A 16,829-nucleotide genomic window follows, 5' to 3' on the forward strand; every position below is an offset into this window, starting at 1 on the left:
GCAGTCGTGATGGGTAGATGAGGTATCATGACACAGTATTGACCTAATTTTCAGAGGCCCTTGAGGTTTTATTCAAATCCAAACATTATACAGCAGACAGCGCCATCTGGTGGCCTCTAACAACCAGGACACTGTTTCATGAAACCTCATTGACCCAGCACTAGTAGCCTGTGTATCCAGAAGGCAGGCTCAGCTGACAGTTCAAGAATAGAATGAGATTTAAAGTAAAAATAGCACTTCCTCTTGGAAATGTACTGCATGAACTTAACATTACTGGTCGGATTTCCTGCATGAACGATCCTCCTGTCTCAGAACTCTGTCCTATCTTAATGCTGCAACCCGGCAGCGCAGAGTACATTTTATTTCTTAATCTGTTAAACTGAGCTTTGTAGCATGGTTTTGGCAACTTTGGCTGAGGATCTATTTGCAGCTATAGCCACCATGCTGACTGGTCCCGATACGGCATGAGGTCAGTTCCGACTTGACCAGCGTGGAGATTGTTTTCATGTTACTGTAACTACTTCAATTCATTTGCTGTGTAGTTATATTTTTCTTCATTTTGTTGAGCGGAGATTGTTGACACAATACAATATGTAACATAAGATCGAACGATAATTTGAGATTACTTCTTTTCCCAGGTCTCCCAGCCTTATTCTAAACTATAAAACGAATAGAATTCACTACGGGATAGAATTATTATAATACATATTGCATTCTATACAGTGCTTCATAAGTAAATCATCTTTAATATAATCACATCAATTGAATATTTAATGAACTTGCCTTCAATCATTTTATATTTACAAAGCATCTCCGTGAAAAAGCCCACCTATGTAAATAACTTCTACCCATTGGAGGAAAACAAATGCCATTTATGTTCCCAGTCCATTTATGAACGTGCTCTTCAATTCTATTACTTAATTGGTTTTGGGACTCCATCAATCAATCGGAGCTCCGCCGAGGCAACATGCTACAACGCAATTATCCGGTGGGCTGAGAAAATGCCATTCTGAGTTACTGTGACACCGCTGGCTCGGATCTCCACCAGGAGGACGGTGGAGGTACATTGCAGATCGTAATCGCCGGGAGATAAAATGGCCTCATCCGTAGGTAAGCAGCCTTCAACAGAGCAGATTTATAGGCTATAACTGCCTTTGGTCATGAGCCGTGTCTCAGCTTTTCCAGGTGGAGATCTTGTTCACACGTGAGGGAAGGATGGACATCAGAAACTCACTTTCAAGGTCAAAAACCATCTGTTTTGGAGGACAAACTGGACTGGACTGCCAACACCGATGCTCTGTGCAGAAAGGGACAGAGCTGCATGTACTTCCTCAGAAGGCTGGCGTCCTTCAGCATCTGCAAGAAGCTGCTACAGATCTTCTACCAGTCTGTGGTAGCGAGCGCCCTCATGTATGCAGTAGTGTGCTGGGGGAGCAGCTTGAAGAAGAAGGATGCGGCACGCCTGGACAAACTGGTGAGGAAGGCAGGCTCTGTTGTTGGCGCAGAGCTGGACAGTCTAACATCAGCGGCAGAGCGACGGAGATTGAACAGGCTTCTGTCCATCATTGACAATCCTAGTCATCCTCTGCACAACACCATCTCCAGACAGAGGAGCAGTTTCAGTGACAGACTCCTGTCATTGTCCTGCTCCACAGACAGAGTGAGGAGATCATTCCTTCCTCGCACCATTCGGCTCTTCAACATCAATAAAATGGACAAATACACTCTGGACTCACTACACACTCACACCATAGACACACATGCACTTTAGTTCGCGACACACACAGACATTCACATGCTGAACTGTTGTTTTTTCTTATCTTATTTGTAGTATTGTTTTTTACTGGCTCTTATGTTTCCACCTGTCATGCTGCTGGAAATGGGAATTTCTCTTTGGAGATTAATAAAGTATCTATCTATCTATCTATCTGTTATGCTGAAGAAAGAGCTGAGCCAAAAGGCAAGGATATGATTTGAGATTCCTCCGCAGGGTGGTGGGGTAAGACGCTCTGCCCTCCAGAAGTCTGCTCCTGCACTTGGTTGCCTTGGCAGTTACTTGGACGAACAATATCAAAAGCGATTAAAACTTCTCAAAGAAGTCAGCAGGACCCAGAGTGAACCTGCGGTTCAGTCTCTCCAGCGAAACGCAATCACACTGTGACCGGATCCTTTTCATTTGAGTTGTGCCTTTAACCTGAACGTTCATTTGTCAGTCGAAAATGGGAGTAAACATATAATTTCAGTCAGTGATTGGATCAGTGAGCCACACAATGATTGCACAGTTAACAAAAGACGAGATGGAATCGGCCCCAGAAAACCTCATCAATGTTTCCGACATTAACAAAAAGAAGCTTCTGCCTCCTGGAAGCCGCTCTGTCGTCGTGGAGCGGCATTGATGCGGAGACAGATGAGAGTGCAGCCCCGTAAAATGACTGCAAATCAACATTCTATTCATTTTGTGCACAGACAAGGTCAGCGAAACTTCCACACCAAGAAAACACAATCCAAAGGAAGCAGCGTGATTCAGCTCGGTCAATTCTGAGCTCATGCTCAGTGAATGATTTCAATGTTGCAACACAGTTTTTAGCCAAAAATGTAATGTGCCACACATATCAGGAACATGTTAAGCAACATGGCTGACTATGTGGTGGTGCCCATAAAAATATGTCACATCTCCAACATCTTATGGTTCCCAGTCCACTTGTTTTGCCAGACCTTGCAAGGTGATACCAGTTGGAGAACATTCCCTGATGCATGCTACTGTGTACAGGACGGTGTGAACAGATCAAATATGGTCCAAGGTAGAGACTCGAGAGACCGTGCTCATGCTGATGTGAAGCTCGATGAAGACAGGCTGTTGGATTAATATCAATCTGTGAATGAATACTGAAACTTTTATTGTGCTACAGTAATAACCTACTGCGTACAAGAAGATTTAGTGTCTTTGCCATCCAAAATATCGAAGGAGGTTCCTCAAGATTGAGGAAGCTATGCACATTTTTGTGGACTGAGGTTGAGGATTAAGGAAAGAATTGGAACACACGCATAAATTCCAAAGACTATGACCAGAACTTGTGACAAATGACGTCATAGATACAAATACAAGTTCTCCGTATTTGAAAAAGACAATAAGGGGACTGTTTCTCCATGCTTGTAGGTTGGATATCCCAACTGATCTTGGGGAGGAGAACATGGAAATAGACCTCAGACTAGACCAAGTGTTCAGAGCGCTGTCACATGCAGTAAAGATAAGATCAAGCCTGACTCCAAGGCGACAGTTTAGCCAAACACAGCAGTGGTGTGTTGAAGTCTGAGAAATATATGAGGTGGAACATAAACATGAACATGGTCTTATTAACATGTGTGCTACCTGGTGAATATTGACTTGGTGATCAATATGCAGACATGTATAGCATGAGAGGAGCACACAAATCAGAACCATCTACATAGTTTTGAAGCATAATTGTTCAAAAGGAGGCATATATCAGCAATTTTTGGCTGTTTGAAATTGAAGTTCATGAATACGTGTTTATGCTGCATATGCCGTGATTGTGCGCGGACTAAATGTGGACCACAATATTCATTTTCCCAGCCCTAACTCTGGTTAACATTTAATCATTTTGCTGAAAAACACGATAACAAAATGAAACTATATGGCTACAATATAAACATTTAAATGTCCCTTGACAGCATATATACAACCACAAGCCCATAATGTTGATGTCATATCAGGGATTCAGAGCAAATGAAGAACTATTTAAATATTGAAATTAAATATAGGAGTCTTCTTTTCATATTAATTCTCATGAAAATCAACTACTTTATCCAACATTCCTTTCGGAATGATATCAATTCCAAGCATTATTGGCTGTTTTGTTGCGCTTCTCTGACCATTGTTTGACCTCAGATGGTTTCTGAATGTGAATTACTCCATATGTGCCAGTGGTCATGACCTGAGTTTGGAATGTTTCCTGAACTGAATTCTCAGCTTCACTGGAAAAAAGTGTGGCTGCCTTTATTTCCAGAATATTTTTTAGGCACTGCCACTTGTTTCTTTCTCTGTTTGTGACATAGTTTGGCACATGGTTGATCGTGTGATAGTCAGGACAGATGAAGTTTCAGGTAAAAGGGGAGTTGAAAACCGATGAGCTCAAGTCATTGACAGGGGAGGCAACCATAGAGGCTGAGGGAGACAGGTTTGACTCGGGAGGAGGTGGAGGACTCGATGTGTAATGCCAGAAGCCAAGATTTAAAAACCAACACATCATTTGACGTATGAAAGGAACATGCATTCAGTGGATGATCTCTAATTCAACATGGAATATTAGCCTTCCAAAAGAGCTCCACATATTAAACTGTGGCTAAAGAGTGTTACGCAATAACTCGGTTACAGTAGAACCAATTAATTGGTGCCATTCATCCTCATGGACGCGATCACACAATTGATCCAGATTCCAATTTTGAAGAGTTAAATAGCGTCTTTTTCTTCCCTGACATTTCACCGGGTCCTTTTGCAACTTCAATTACCGTGTGTTTGATAGCCAGTGTGAGGATTTAACAATGCGCTTCTGCAAAGACAACAGTGTGGGATGAATTACTTTCAAAGGGAATCCAAGCGTATGCTAACAGTGCGCTCCTCTGCGGTCCCTGTGAGCTGTTTTTCTATGAGAATATTCATTATATTGGCTCCCCACAGTTCCTGATGCATAAGTAACCCGGCCAGTCGAAGCCTCTTACATGTCAGGAAATGAGCTCTGGAAAACCCAAATTGGACCCAATGGAAGTACAAAGAATTCCACCCGCATACACCATAACAACTGATTTCACAGCGGCCTGCTAATGGAGCAACCCTCTGCATACGTGTCTTGAAGCTGTCAGTTTGATGCGACTTAAGATCTGGGTCAAATCATAACTCAGCGCCTGATTGTTAATTTCACCCTGGTCGCACTTAGTAATTCAAATGTATCATGCTACCTGTGATCACTGCAGTTTGTTTATTCAGGTTGTAGCCGCTTCAAGAATCACGTTTCCACACCTCACTTCCTAAATGTCAGACATGATTGGCTGTTATTTCATTAATTTTGAAGTTGTGCACCCCCCAAAAAGTAAGTAAAATATGTTGGTAGACCGGTGTGCCAACAGTAATCTTGGAAATATATTTTGATCCGTGAATTTTGGATGCACTAAAAGGTATTTCGGGGGCGTTCGAGTTTGGATTTTTGTTCGAAATCCGATGCAAAAAAATCTCGAAATTTTTGTTCGAACTCTGATTTGTTCGAATTCCGGGATGTTCGAAAACCAAGGTACCACTGTATATATATATATATATATATATATATATATATATATATATATATATGTCAGTGCTTTCAGTACAGTGGCATATACTGAGAAACGTCTTGAGCGTAGGTTTGTTCTGGTACGTTCTTTCAGTAGGACATATCCAGCACAAAACATGGAGCCGCCAAGGATGAATCCAACAGGATGACCTCGACTGGACCAAACAGGATGATAGCATGAAAACTGAGATCTTTATTCCAATGAACTGTGAACCCCAATTGCTCTGACTGCAGATAAAGGGTGAATTCCAATTTCTTCCTTAATCTTTAACCTCAATCCTCAACGTCAGGCCTCAGTGTTTAATCCTCAACCTCAGTCCTCAAGACCAAGGGTTAAGGAAGGTTTTGTTCCTTAGAAATGGGACACTCCTTAATGCAGGTACGTCCTTAGCCTGTTGGGCAATTCAGAAGAAGACGAAGAAGAAGAAGAAGAAGAAGAGGGAGGAGCAAGAAGCATTTACAGGACCAGCGACAATGACGTCTGGAGCTGTTTTCCGTCTTCTGTCTTTTATATCTCCAGTAACAAAGAAAATACATTTGTAGCTTGGTCCCTTTGTTTTCAATGCCATCCTTGATATCACGCAAAGGATAATGTGTATTGCAAAATAGCGAGGGGCTCCTCAAGATTGAGGAAGCTATGCCTCAATTTTGTTGCTCAATTTAACTTCCTAACAAAATGCACATTTTTGAGGACTGAGGTTGAGAATAAAAAAAGGAAGTGGAGTGCACCCATAAATTCCATAAAGACTATGATCAGAACTTGTGAGAAATGACGTTGTAGATACAAAACAAGTTCTCCGTATTTGAAAAAGGCAATAAAGGGACTGTTTCTCCACGCTTGTAGGTTGGATATCCCAACTGATCTTGGGGAGGAGAACATGGAAAAAGACCTCAGACTAGACCGAGAGTAGCCTTGTAAATGGTCAGGCTGAGGGCGGCAAAGGGGTAGGTGGTTGGACTACACTCACCAGTCCAGTTTCCTAAACAACACACTCAGAATACCGATCTCTTGTATAAAAAAAAAAGAAACAAAAAAACTCCAAAACACTTTCAGGGATCAACAAAAGTAAACTGTGGCCTGTCGACCTCCAAAAATTTCTAAAATAAATACTCTACTGTGTCTGGCCTGTATAGCTCCTCGCTCACTGGAGATGCATCATCCTTCTGAACCTACACACTGCAAATACGCCTCCAGCTGGACTTTAAATGTCACTGCTTTGATGGTGAGGGGTCGAGTGGGGTGAAGCTGGCGGAAACAAGGTTACGTTGTTCCTTTCACAGATGGGGATCTGAAGTCAAAAGTGTCCTCAAATTGTGACAAAGTGAGTCGTGTCGAGAGATAAGATAGAAGCAGCGATAGGAGATGACTTTGAACGTGGCGCTGTGACAGCGTCACGGCGGGTGGAGAGCAGAGGCGGCGCAGGACTGAAGAGTGGCATGCAGATAAAGAGCGTGAAGATGAGTCTAAGATGCAGATGGGGATGATAAAGGGGGTAAAACTGAAGGTTGTGTGTGTGTGTGTTGAAGAAACACTGTCAATGCCTCTAAGTTTCTAAGCTTCTTAAAGTTTCCTCCACCATTTGGAGGAACGCTTGTTCTTGTGTGTCCTCCTGGGAGGGAAAGAGGAGGAACATCTTTTAGAGTCAATGGGCAGAAGAAGGAAGAGTTTTGTTGGAGTGAGAGCTTTCTGTGTGCTTCACAGCTCAACCTCCAATCGGAAATTGGGTCTAGTGGGTCGTGATGGGTCGATGAGGTACCCTGAAACAGTATAGGAGGGTTGATGATAATTTCCAGAGGCCACTAGATGGCGCTCTTGGTTTAGAAATGATGTGAGGTTTCATTGAATTTGTTGTTCAAGTCCTAACATCATACAGCAGACAGTGCCATCTGGTGGCCTCTGGAAACCAGGTCACTGTTTCATGACACCTCACCAACCCTTCAATACTGTGTCATGAAACCTTAGATTAGGCCCTAGAGTCTCATAATATCACAATTTTGAGTACGATTCAGGTATTTTGAAATAACTTAACTCTGAGAAAATGCTAAATATAGCTAGGATAAGATTAAATCAAGCCACAAATGTCAGGGATATGTTTTACCACACAGGTTTGTAGGTTGTAAGGTTGGTTCAGAGGTTTGTAGAAGAGAATACAGTTGTGGATGTAAAGGGAGATGGCTGAATACAGTGGGTTTCCCCACTCACACGGCCAAGAGAGTCAGGTGATACACACAGATACAGACAACCTGTGTTGATCAAACACTCAAGCACATGAAGCTCAGTAGAATCTCCTCCACCACACACTGCTGATGTCAGCCGATGCAAAGCTGGTAATTCACACAAAAGACAGAAAAAAAAAGTACTACATTTTCCAACCATGACGGGGAACATATTTATTTAAACTCCAGCTTTCCCTCTGTGTGACATCAGCTCTTAACTCTAAACAGACTTCTGCCAATCTGTTTCTTAAATCTACACGCAGACAGAGCTCAAATCTCAAGTCCTGGTTTTATCACAATGTTCTGCACAGACAGCTGCTTGGACCAAAAATAAGCTCTAAATAGATATATGTGGACTATTGAGACGCACAAGTGAGCCTTGTGTGTTGCATGGAAACAAGTTAGGCTTTCAATCGGAGTTGAATTTGGTTTCCCGTCCAAGGGCTTTTCCGCCATTGTAGCGCGTCACTGGGCTGTCTCACCATTAAAATAAATAAATACACACAAAAGTGGTGAGGTAAAAGGTCAAGCCACACTGTGGCACTTCTTCGGGTTCTTATAGTCACTTGGTACTTATAGTATCTCATAATGATGGATAAGTGAGGCATCATGAAACAGTATTGCAGGATTAATGAAACAGTGTCCTAAATTTCAGAGGCCACTAGATGGCGCTCTTGGTTTAGAAATGATGAACCTTAACATAGTGACAGGTCGATGAGGTTTCATGACACAGTATTGAAGGGTAGGTGAGGTGTCATGAAACAGTGACCTGGTTTTCAGAGGCCACCAGATGGCACTGTCTGCTGTATAATGTTAGGACTTGAACAACGAATTCAATGAAGCCTCACATCATTTCTAAACCAAGAGCGCCACCTAGTGGCCTCTGAAAATATGGACACTGTTTCATCAACCCTCCAAGACTGTTTCATGACGAGTGTCTCGCGATCATGAGCTTCACAATGACGAAGCTCAAAGACACATGAGATATGCCATTAAGTTATTTTTTTTCACACTTCCACACCATGTTCAACATCCCAAGCATAGAACAGTCAGCATTTACGTTGCTGCAAAATCATTCCCGTACGAAACCTTTTTTCACATTTAAATAACGGGGAGATCAAAGGAAAAACGTGGCACATCAAGGTCTCTCCACTTTCCACAACAGCGACCGGACGGTGGACACGGCTAAAGCGTGAAAGACACCTTCAGCCAGGTCAGCTGAGGTCCTGGTGGCGGCGCCCCATGTGGCTGACACCGCGGCAGACATTTCTAATCACTCTTCTGACAGGCTGCGAGAGCACGACGGATGAAAACGGAATGCACTTACTGCTTGACAGATGATGGGGTATTTGATTCGATTGATGCCGCCGGCAAACACAGCGAAGGTCAGAGCCGTGTGGAAGCAGAAGTTGAGGAGCATATGCCATCCCTTACGACTGATGCGGATTGCGCTGGCAGGAACAGAAATAGAGATGGTTGGTGTTGTTAAAAGGAACATTGCTTTTTGTTTAATCGTCAATGCACTTTTCATTCAGGTTCCAGGCAACATGAACCAAACGGAGACATTAAACGATTTTTACAAGCATACAGCGCTGTTTCACTTCAGACTGCCTTTGCTACAGTTTTATAGAGTCAAGAGTCGCTGTTTAAGTGTTCAAGTAAAGCAAAGACAAGTGGCAGTAAAATGACACTAATATTAAGGAGCAAATATGGAGAGAGCATGAAGAGCCTGGAAATGAATGGAAGATAAAGAAATGTCTTTGCTCCGCGGACAAATGAATTTTTCTCGAATGTTCTCCTCGTGATAGTCCACAGAAACTTATGATCCAGCGGCAGGTGGTAACACCAGGATATAGCTTGCAGGAACCATGAACCCTCAGGTTTCTCCTTGGTACCACATTCCTCCATAGTCCTAGAGCTGCCAGATACTGCAATAGCTGTATTAAAAATTCATTGTGAAAAACAATACATGGTTTTGAATTAAAAGTCATCAAAAACATCAACAATGGCAATAGTGATATAAATGTAATATCTATTAAATTAAAGTCATAAACATGACAGAAAAATAACCGGAATTATTTAAAAATAATAATAAAAAGCATAAACAGACAAGAAATATTCAGAAAATAATATATACACTGATAAGCTTAGTGCGTTTCTGGCTCAGAAATTACGGCAAGAGTGCAAAAGCTGAGGCTCAAAACATGACTTTTCAGTGACCAAAGTAAAGAAAAAAGGAAATTCCAACCGTGATGGAAAGACTAGGAATACATTTCAAAATATATTCCTAAAACACTGGCGCGCAGTGTGTTCTGGCAAAGTGAGTAATGTGATGATGAGCTTGCACATTTTTTGGAAGAGGCAAAAATAACCACCTCTCTGTAATGCCTCTCTCCCAGAAGACGGAGTCTGAAGAGTGTCAGCGTCAACAGCCAGAGCTTTCGAGACAGAAATACATTTTCAATTTGAAAAACTTTCAGTAGAGCAATTATTAAACTGATGTGAGTGGCCTTGAACTGCAGACCCCTTTTTTAAAACGGAGTTAGGCACTCGTCATTTAGAGTTAAATGAGGCTGAATCTTTTTTGTGCGCCACTAAATGGAAACATACTTTTAGAAGTCGTGAGTACCATTGAGGAGCGGAAAGGCAAATTGTTTGCGGTGGTTGATTTCCCGAAATAGAACAATGATGCGCCACCGCTTTACTGGCTACACCAACTCAAGCATGGAGGAACAGACACAGCTCTGTTATTAAGGAGAGCGACTGGCCGGATCAAAGGACTTGTGTGGAACCATGACTCACAAATGCGCTTCGAATTGCTCACCACTTTCAATTCATTCTATGTGGCACAACGGTTCATATCCATGGAGACGTGTCCATTCTTGGCCGATGTGGACTCATTTATACGTCATAATGAGTCAATGGCTAGAGGCCACTAGGTGGCGGTCTCGGTTAAGAAATGATGCGAGGTTTCATTGAATTCTTCACATTGTACAGAAGACAGTGCCATCTGGTGGCCTCTGAAAATCAGGACACTGTTTCATGACCCATTCATGGCCCTATCCATAGCTACTCATCACATATCTAATCCAGTATTATTGCCATAACTCGATACGTTGTAGCATTTGAAATGTCATTGCTAACTCAAATCACAATAGCAACACACAGCTAAAGGGGATGAAAGGACATCCTAGGACTAGGTGTTATAGACTGACCGCAGTTATGGAGCATTGTAACTAGGTTGGCTATGGGTTCAGATGGGGTGCGACACATCACTGGTAGCATACCCAGAGTTCATAGGGTGTTTCAGCCATTTACCACAATGCACCCGCACCTGAGGAAGCCCCAGGTTGCTCAGACCTGGGTTGCACTAGTGGCTCCCAGATCTTTCCTTGTCATCCACAACCAATGACTGCTTCTCGCCACAATATGTGAAACTTCCTTGAGGATCTCCGTCTGCGCTTAGTCTCTAAGTCTCCCCACCCCGACGCACCAAAGCTGGAAAGGCGAGTCTCTGACTTCCGTCCACTTGAATTTCCCAATCCCAGGTTGAGTTTAGTGGGAAAGAGTAACTGCAGCAGGGGATTCGGGGGGAAGAATTAAACAGTATCTTTTAGATGTTAACAAACAACTTTAAGACAAGGTAGCTCCCGAGTGTCTGCAGGACAAATGCTGTTTACTAACATCCACCTTTAACTCTATTTATTATTATTTTTCTAATTGCTTCCAGAAACAAAGAGGAAAACACGAGCAGAGAGAGAAAAAATATATATACACAGCTGTGTCTAATGCTGTCGTCCTGGAGGCAACAAGCAGGAACACCCTGATGCAGGGGAGCGTTTAGAAAGACTTAAAGTCTATCTGTTCATAACAATCTTTTTGGGTTAGAGCAAAGTAAAACACTTTCGTTCTTCAGCTGCTACAATCCTCTGAGGAGCTCCCCAACACAGTAGTGTAGTTGGTGGTGCTTACTGTAGTACGGGTGTAAGGGTGAATACTGGATTATTTGAAGCGTCTGCGCCCCCTATAGAGGGACTTTTGACCTCAGTCAGTTTGTCGGTGTAGAAGGGGTTAGAGGAGGACTATTGGAAACATCCAGTGTCAAAACTTTGTTCCCCTAAACCATCCAGACGAATCATGTCCGCCACAGTGAACTGACCAAGCAGCACTCAAGACTGCTGTGGTGCTGGTGCTGGTGTGGAGAGCTTAGACAGTGTGGCAGGACTCTAGCTCTCCAACCCCAAACTGATCTGACCCGGATCTTACTAGTCTAGTCACCACCAACACAAAGCTCCAGAATGATCACAGAGATGAGTTCAGAGCTTGTATTTTCGCCGCACTGTAGCGCTGTGGTGCCCTCACTTCAAACACCATGAACTTCATCGAACTATTCTCCTCTTCTATGAAGTACAGCAGCTCTAACTCCACACAGGTTGCTTGTCTTTCTCCGTCTGCTCGCCCTTCTCGCAGCGGAATCCAAATTCAATGGGTTGTTCTTCATATTTTTTTTCATGTCATTAGGACGGTTTCTTCATTCCACTCATGAAAATGAAACGTCAGAATAATATTCTTTGACATTAACCAGGGAGAGACGCAGAAGGCTTTTAAGTTCCGAAGCTAGACCTGTTCCGAGGAAAGCTTTCAAATGTACTGACAACAAAAGTCACTTTTCAAAGACTGTTGTGATCAAGAGGTCGGGACTTACACTCACTTCATGACAGATATTGCAGCATTAAAGAAGAAAAGTATTATTTTAATCCTATTGTGTCAGAAATGCTATCTTCACTCCAGAACGGTGGACCGCGGGCGAAGGGCTTTCAGAGGAGTGAGTCACGGACGGATCCGTGCACACTGCTACACGTCCAACGCACAAAGGGAAGTTACTGCCGGTGTGGTGATGAAATAAAATAGGATTGTTCCCAGTTGGCTTGTCCAATGGAAGTTCTCATAATATGAACTGTTGCCTCATATCTGCTTTATGAAAAATGGACGGTTCCGCAGCCCAAGGCAAAGCACTTAACCCACATATTCACCAATTTCCCACCAGCTTATGGGGAATTGGCTAAATAGGTCAAACCATGGAAAGATATCGACGTCTTGCTCTGGCTCTTTCATACGCCGGAGAATGATACGAGTATTGGAGTATTCCTTTCTGGATATTGGGATGGCGTAACTCAGAGCGCTATCAGACCAAATCTGGATGAGAACTTCTTGGTGAAACAGCTTGACATTGTCAGGTTTTATGCTTCTTTTGAAAAGGTCATTTCAGCATTAAGAAAAATATTGTTTGTTTGGCGAGCAAGAGCTTCATTTCTCTGTTGATAGCAACAAACTCTACAGTTCAATTTGCCAACCACCTTCATCCTTCCATTCCTATATAAAGAATTTTCCCCTTCTGGGTCCTCATTTCTGTCAGCACACAAAGAGCTGTCTCTGACTCGGCAAATATTTATGATGACCATGATGAGATGCAAGAGTCAGTTGACAGGAAAAAGTATGTAAAATACTGTATAAAAAATGTGTTGAAATAACTACAAATTGTGATTTAGTACATGAATGAAAGAATGAAAGAATATTTCTAAAAACAAATGAACAAAAATTGTGTAATAGTAAAAAATAAAATATATGAAATGATGAAGAATTGTTACATTAAAATTATGAAAAACTGTATTTAGTACATTATTTTATTTTATCAAAATAAAAAAATCATTTTTAAATTTCTGTGTACATTTTCTAATGATGACAAAAAAGTCATTTAAAATGTGAAAAACAAAAAAAAATTAAATGTTAAATTAAGTAAAATTAAATAATTTTCAAATAAGCTTATTACATGAAATAAATAAATACTGGGTTCACAATTAGTGCACCTTCATGTGAACCCAGGGAAACAGCAGCCTGGACAGGTTCTACGCTGCAAAAAGAGATTCCCCTCATGTGAAAAGAACGTAAGCCAAACACTGTGTCAGGTTTTTTTTTTTTTTTCAAATTTTGTCTGTGGTTCAATGCCAACAGCTCAGTGTGGTGTGTGAGAGCTTGCAGCTAAACACATGTATGGAGCAAGTCCAAACACTCGCAGCTCTCCGACACTTTCATTTTCTGCACTGATCCTCGGCTATATACCTTTACTGTGTAAATTAACTGTCCATGGAGGCGTCTAATTCCTCGTCTGTGTATCCACTTCGAGCCAATAGTCACTTTTTCAAATCACATAATCCACGCGCACTGAGTCTGGCTCCCAGAAATGGAGGAGTGGAGCCCCAGCAGCACGTGAGTCAACTGTAGATGAAGCGTCGGCTCAGCAGTGAGCTATGAGGCGTGTCTGGGGCCGCGCTAAAGGAGGAAGAGGAGGGGTGTTGGGAGTCGGAGCTGCTGCAGCTTCAGTCCAGTACAGCAGCGCGGCCATAAATCAGCCGCCCGGCCTCCTTGGAAGAAGGTTTTCATAGGCTCTGCTCTGGGCTTTCATTGGGTCAAGTACATTAACCTGGCAACCCTCCACATCCCCGTGTCCCAGAAGGGGCCGGAATAAAACTGTCCACTCTCCGGATCCCAGCTATCACCCAGCAAGCGCTGCAGAGCCGGCTGTAACTGCCAATAAAAGTCTTGACAGTGTAAAATGACACATTACGCAAGGAGAAACTTCAGTGCAGCAGTTTCCTCATTGGAGGACCAAACTGGGCGAGACGTCTTGCAACGTCAAGGGTGGACTCCTGAGGAAATGACTGCGGCTGTGGCTTTCTTCTTGACTTGTTTTAATGATTGATACGGCTGAACATCTGCTGACATCTGCACCAGCGTGGTGCAATGATGAGCAGATACCATCAGTTAAAATGGATTACACTATAAAATGCAAATCAAGTCTGGTAAAATCGAGGACAATTCAATGTTTTTTTTTGTTTCTTTTACTTTCTTGAAATCTGCTTTATCAACATCGTGATATTTCATCTTCTTTGAGAGCCCACTAGTAGCTACAAGATAATTAAAATTTTAAAAATTACAAATCAAAATTACTTATATTACGTTATTACTTATATTAGTCATGTAGCATGAGCCAGGTTCTATAAAGGTTTCTGCTCAGTTGCTAGCGATGTGTGACTCTCTAGCTTGACTAAGCCTAGTATCTGTTGCGACTGAGTGAGTGGTTGCTTGTGTTTTGTAGTTTCGTATTGCCTTGTAATAAACTTCATTCGGTCTCGCTCCGGCTTCTGCCATGATGTCCGCTGGAATTTTTGTTGAGACCAGTCCAGACCATAGCTGCTGTGTTATTTAAAAAAAATCCAATGTATTAAATTCCCAATTTAGTTTTTTTTCTCTTTATTTAAACCACCTCCTGAATGCTACCTTTTTCCCATTAATAAACCTTGTTTACATCAGGGGACGTGGGGAAGAATAGACCTCTCACAGTGACTTTAAATGCAGCATAATGTAATGAAGTAATGGAATGTAAATGCAGCATTAATTCCACACCTTCACCTTCTTCTGACGCTTATCCAGAGTCAGGTCGCGGAGGCAGCATTCGGAGCAAGGAAGCCCAAACTTCCCGATCTGCACAAACCTCCTCCAGCTCCTCCCGGGGATCCCGAGGCGTTCCCAGGCCAGACCAGAGACATCATCTCTCCAGCGAGTCCTGGGTCTTCCCCGGGGTCTCCTCCCGGTAGGACATGCCCGGAACACCTCCCCAGGGAGGCGTCCAGGGGGCATTCGGATCAGATGCCCGAGCCACCTCAGCTGGTTCCTCTCAATGTGGAGGAGCAGTGGCTCCACATTATACACCATATGTTGGAGGTCTCTGTCTATAAACAGAATAACTGAACAGATGAACATGTCTCTATAAAACTTTCAGGGCGTTGAAGCAATTTGAATTGAAAGGTGTGATTCATGAAGGAAATGAACAAGTTTCGGACTTGGACTTGGTCTTGACCCTGCTCCATGGTCTTGATATGCTCTGGTCTTCATCCAGACATTAGATTCTGGGCTCTCAACTGCAACAGCAAAGGCAGCAGGGTCCTATCCAGGAGCATACCAAGGGGTCAAAAACACCACAGGTTGTCAACTAGCTATCAGTCAAACTAGCTGTATTCTGAGTGAAGGGGAGCAGACAGAGCAGCAAAATGGGGGGCCAAGTCAGTTAGAGGCCAAAATCCCATTCATATCAAGCAGAGAGGAACATTTTGGAGAACACAAAATCCTTGGTGAGGTCACAACCCAAGGTATCATTTAAAGGGTCACCTTACTGATAACGTAATATTCATATAAATGCCCCCCCCCCAAAAAAAAAGAAAACAAGTTAGTGATGTGAATATATGCTTTGAAACATTAGCAGAAGAACAAAAGTTGCAAAGCCCCAGACTAGATAAAGATGCAGCCATTGTCATCCGTTTCAAACCTGGCCTTCTCCATCACCTTCACCCTTCAGTCTGGGGTTCAAACCTCTTATCAGACTTCGTGGGAACAATTTCTCAAGGATGGGTGTTCAACCAAAAAGCTGTCACTGTACGCCCTCATCTGTCTTTTGGGGGCCTTGGAAAGGAAGTATCTCTTCACAATAATGGCCTGGCAGAAGTTGCCATTTCAGCTCCCAAGCAGCCAATCTCTGTCGATAAAACACCTCAGTGATTCCATACATCACTCAAGAGATTTATTTTAAATCGCCGGATAACTAAATCACAAGTTTAGCAAAGACAATGTCGCACGGTGGCGCGAGGACAGGCTGAATTTCAACCACCGCTCAACACAGCTTCCCCGAACAGGTCACGCCAGCCAAAGACGACGCCTCAGAGGTTAATTTCAAACATGACTGCTCGGTTTTTGACAGCCTGAGGGAAACAAAGGACTCAACCGAGCGGGGGGAAAATAAAATAAATAAATAAATAAACAAGCGCTTAATGAAAAACCACAATCGAAACTAATTACAAATCCCTGGGTCGTACTGATTTCGCCGCAGTTTGGCGCTCGACCAAATGAGGACAGTGAACTGTAAGAGGAATGCGCCTTAAGAAACAAACAATATGACGTTTGGGTGTCCGACTGGCGAGACGGAGCAGAATCAGACGGTGGAACAGTCTGCCTCACACCCTGCCCAATGATACTCACACACAGCTCTTAATGTTTCACGGTTGATCCTCTCAGTCAGCTGGAGTGATACGACACAAGTCAAGTGTTACTAAACAGAGACGTGCTGCTGGTGGGCGGGTGCCGGGAGCGAGGTGAGAAGGAGGTGGTGTAAATGAGAGCGCCACTGAAAGCTGTCCCTCGGGCGACGTCTTCGATGGAGGA

General features: G+C 43.0%; 1 protein-coding gene across 7 annotated transcripts in view; it reads right to left on the bottom strand.

The window, feature by feature from the left end:
* Window positions 1-16,829, bottom strand: part of LOC128765279 (adhesion G protein-coupled receptor A1) — a 205,080-nt gene that overhangs the window by 16,707 nt on the left and 171,544 nt on the right. For all 7 annotated transcript variants that reach the window (XM_053875890.1, XM_053875889.1, XM_053875891.1 and 4 more), the window contains one exon: window positions 8,884-9,007. In XM_053875890.1, the coding sequence (XP_053731865.1) occupies window positions 8,884-9,007 (124 nt within the window). The remainder of the gene's footprint in view (window positions 1-8,883; window positions 9,008-16,829) is intronic.

This window comes from Synchiropus splendidus, chromosome 9 (assembly GCF_027744825.2).
Source record: "Synchiropus splendidus isolate RoL2022-P1 chromosome 9, RoL_Sspl_1.0, whole genome shotgun sequence".
Taxonomy (NCBI): domain Eukaryota; kingdom Metazoa; phylum Chordata; class Actinopteri; order Syngnathiformes; family Callionymidae; genus Synchiropus; species Synchiropus splendidus.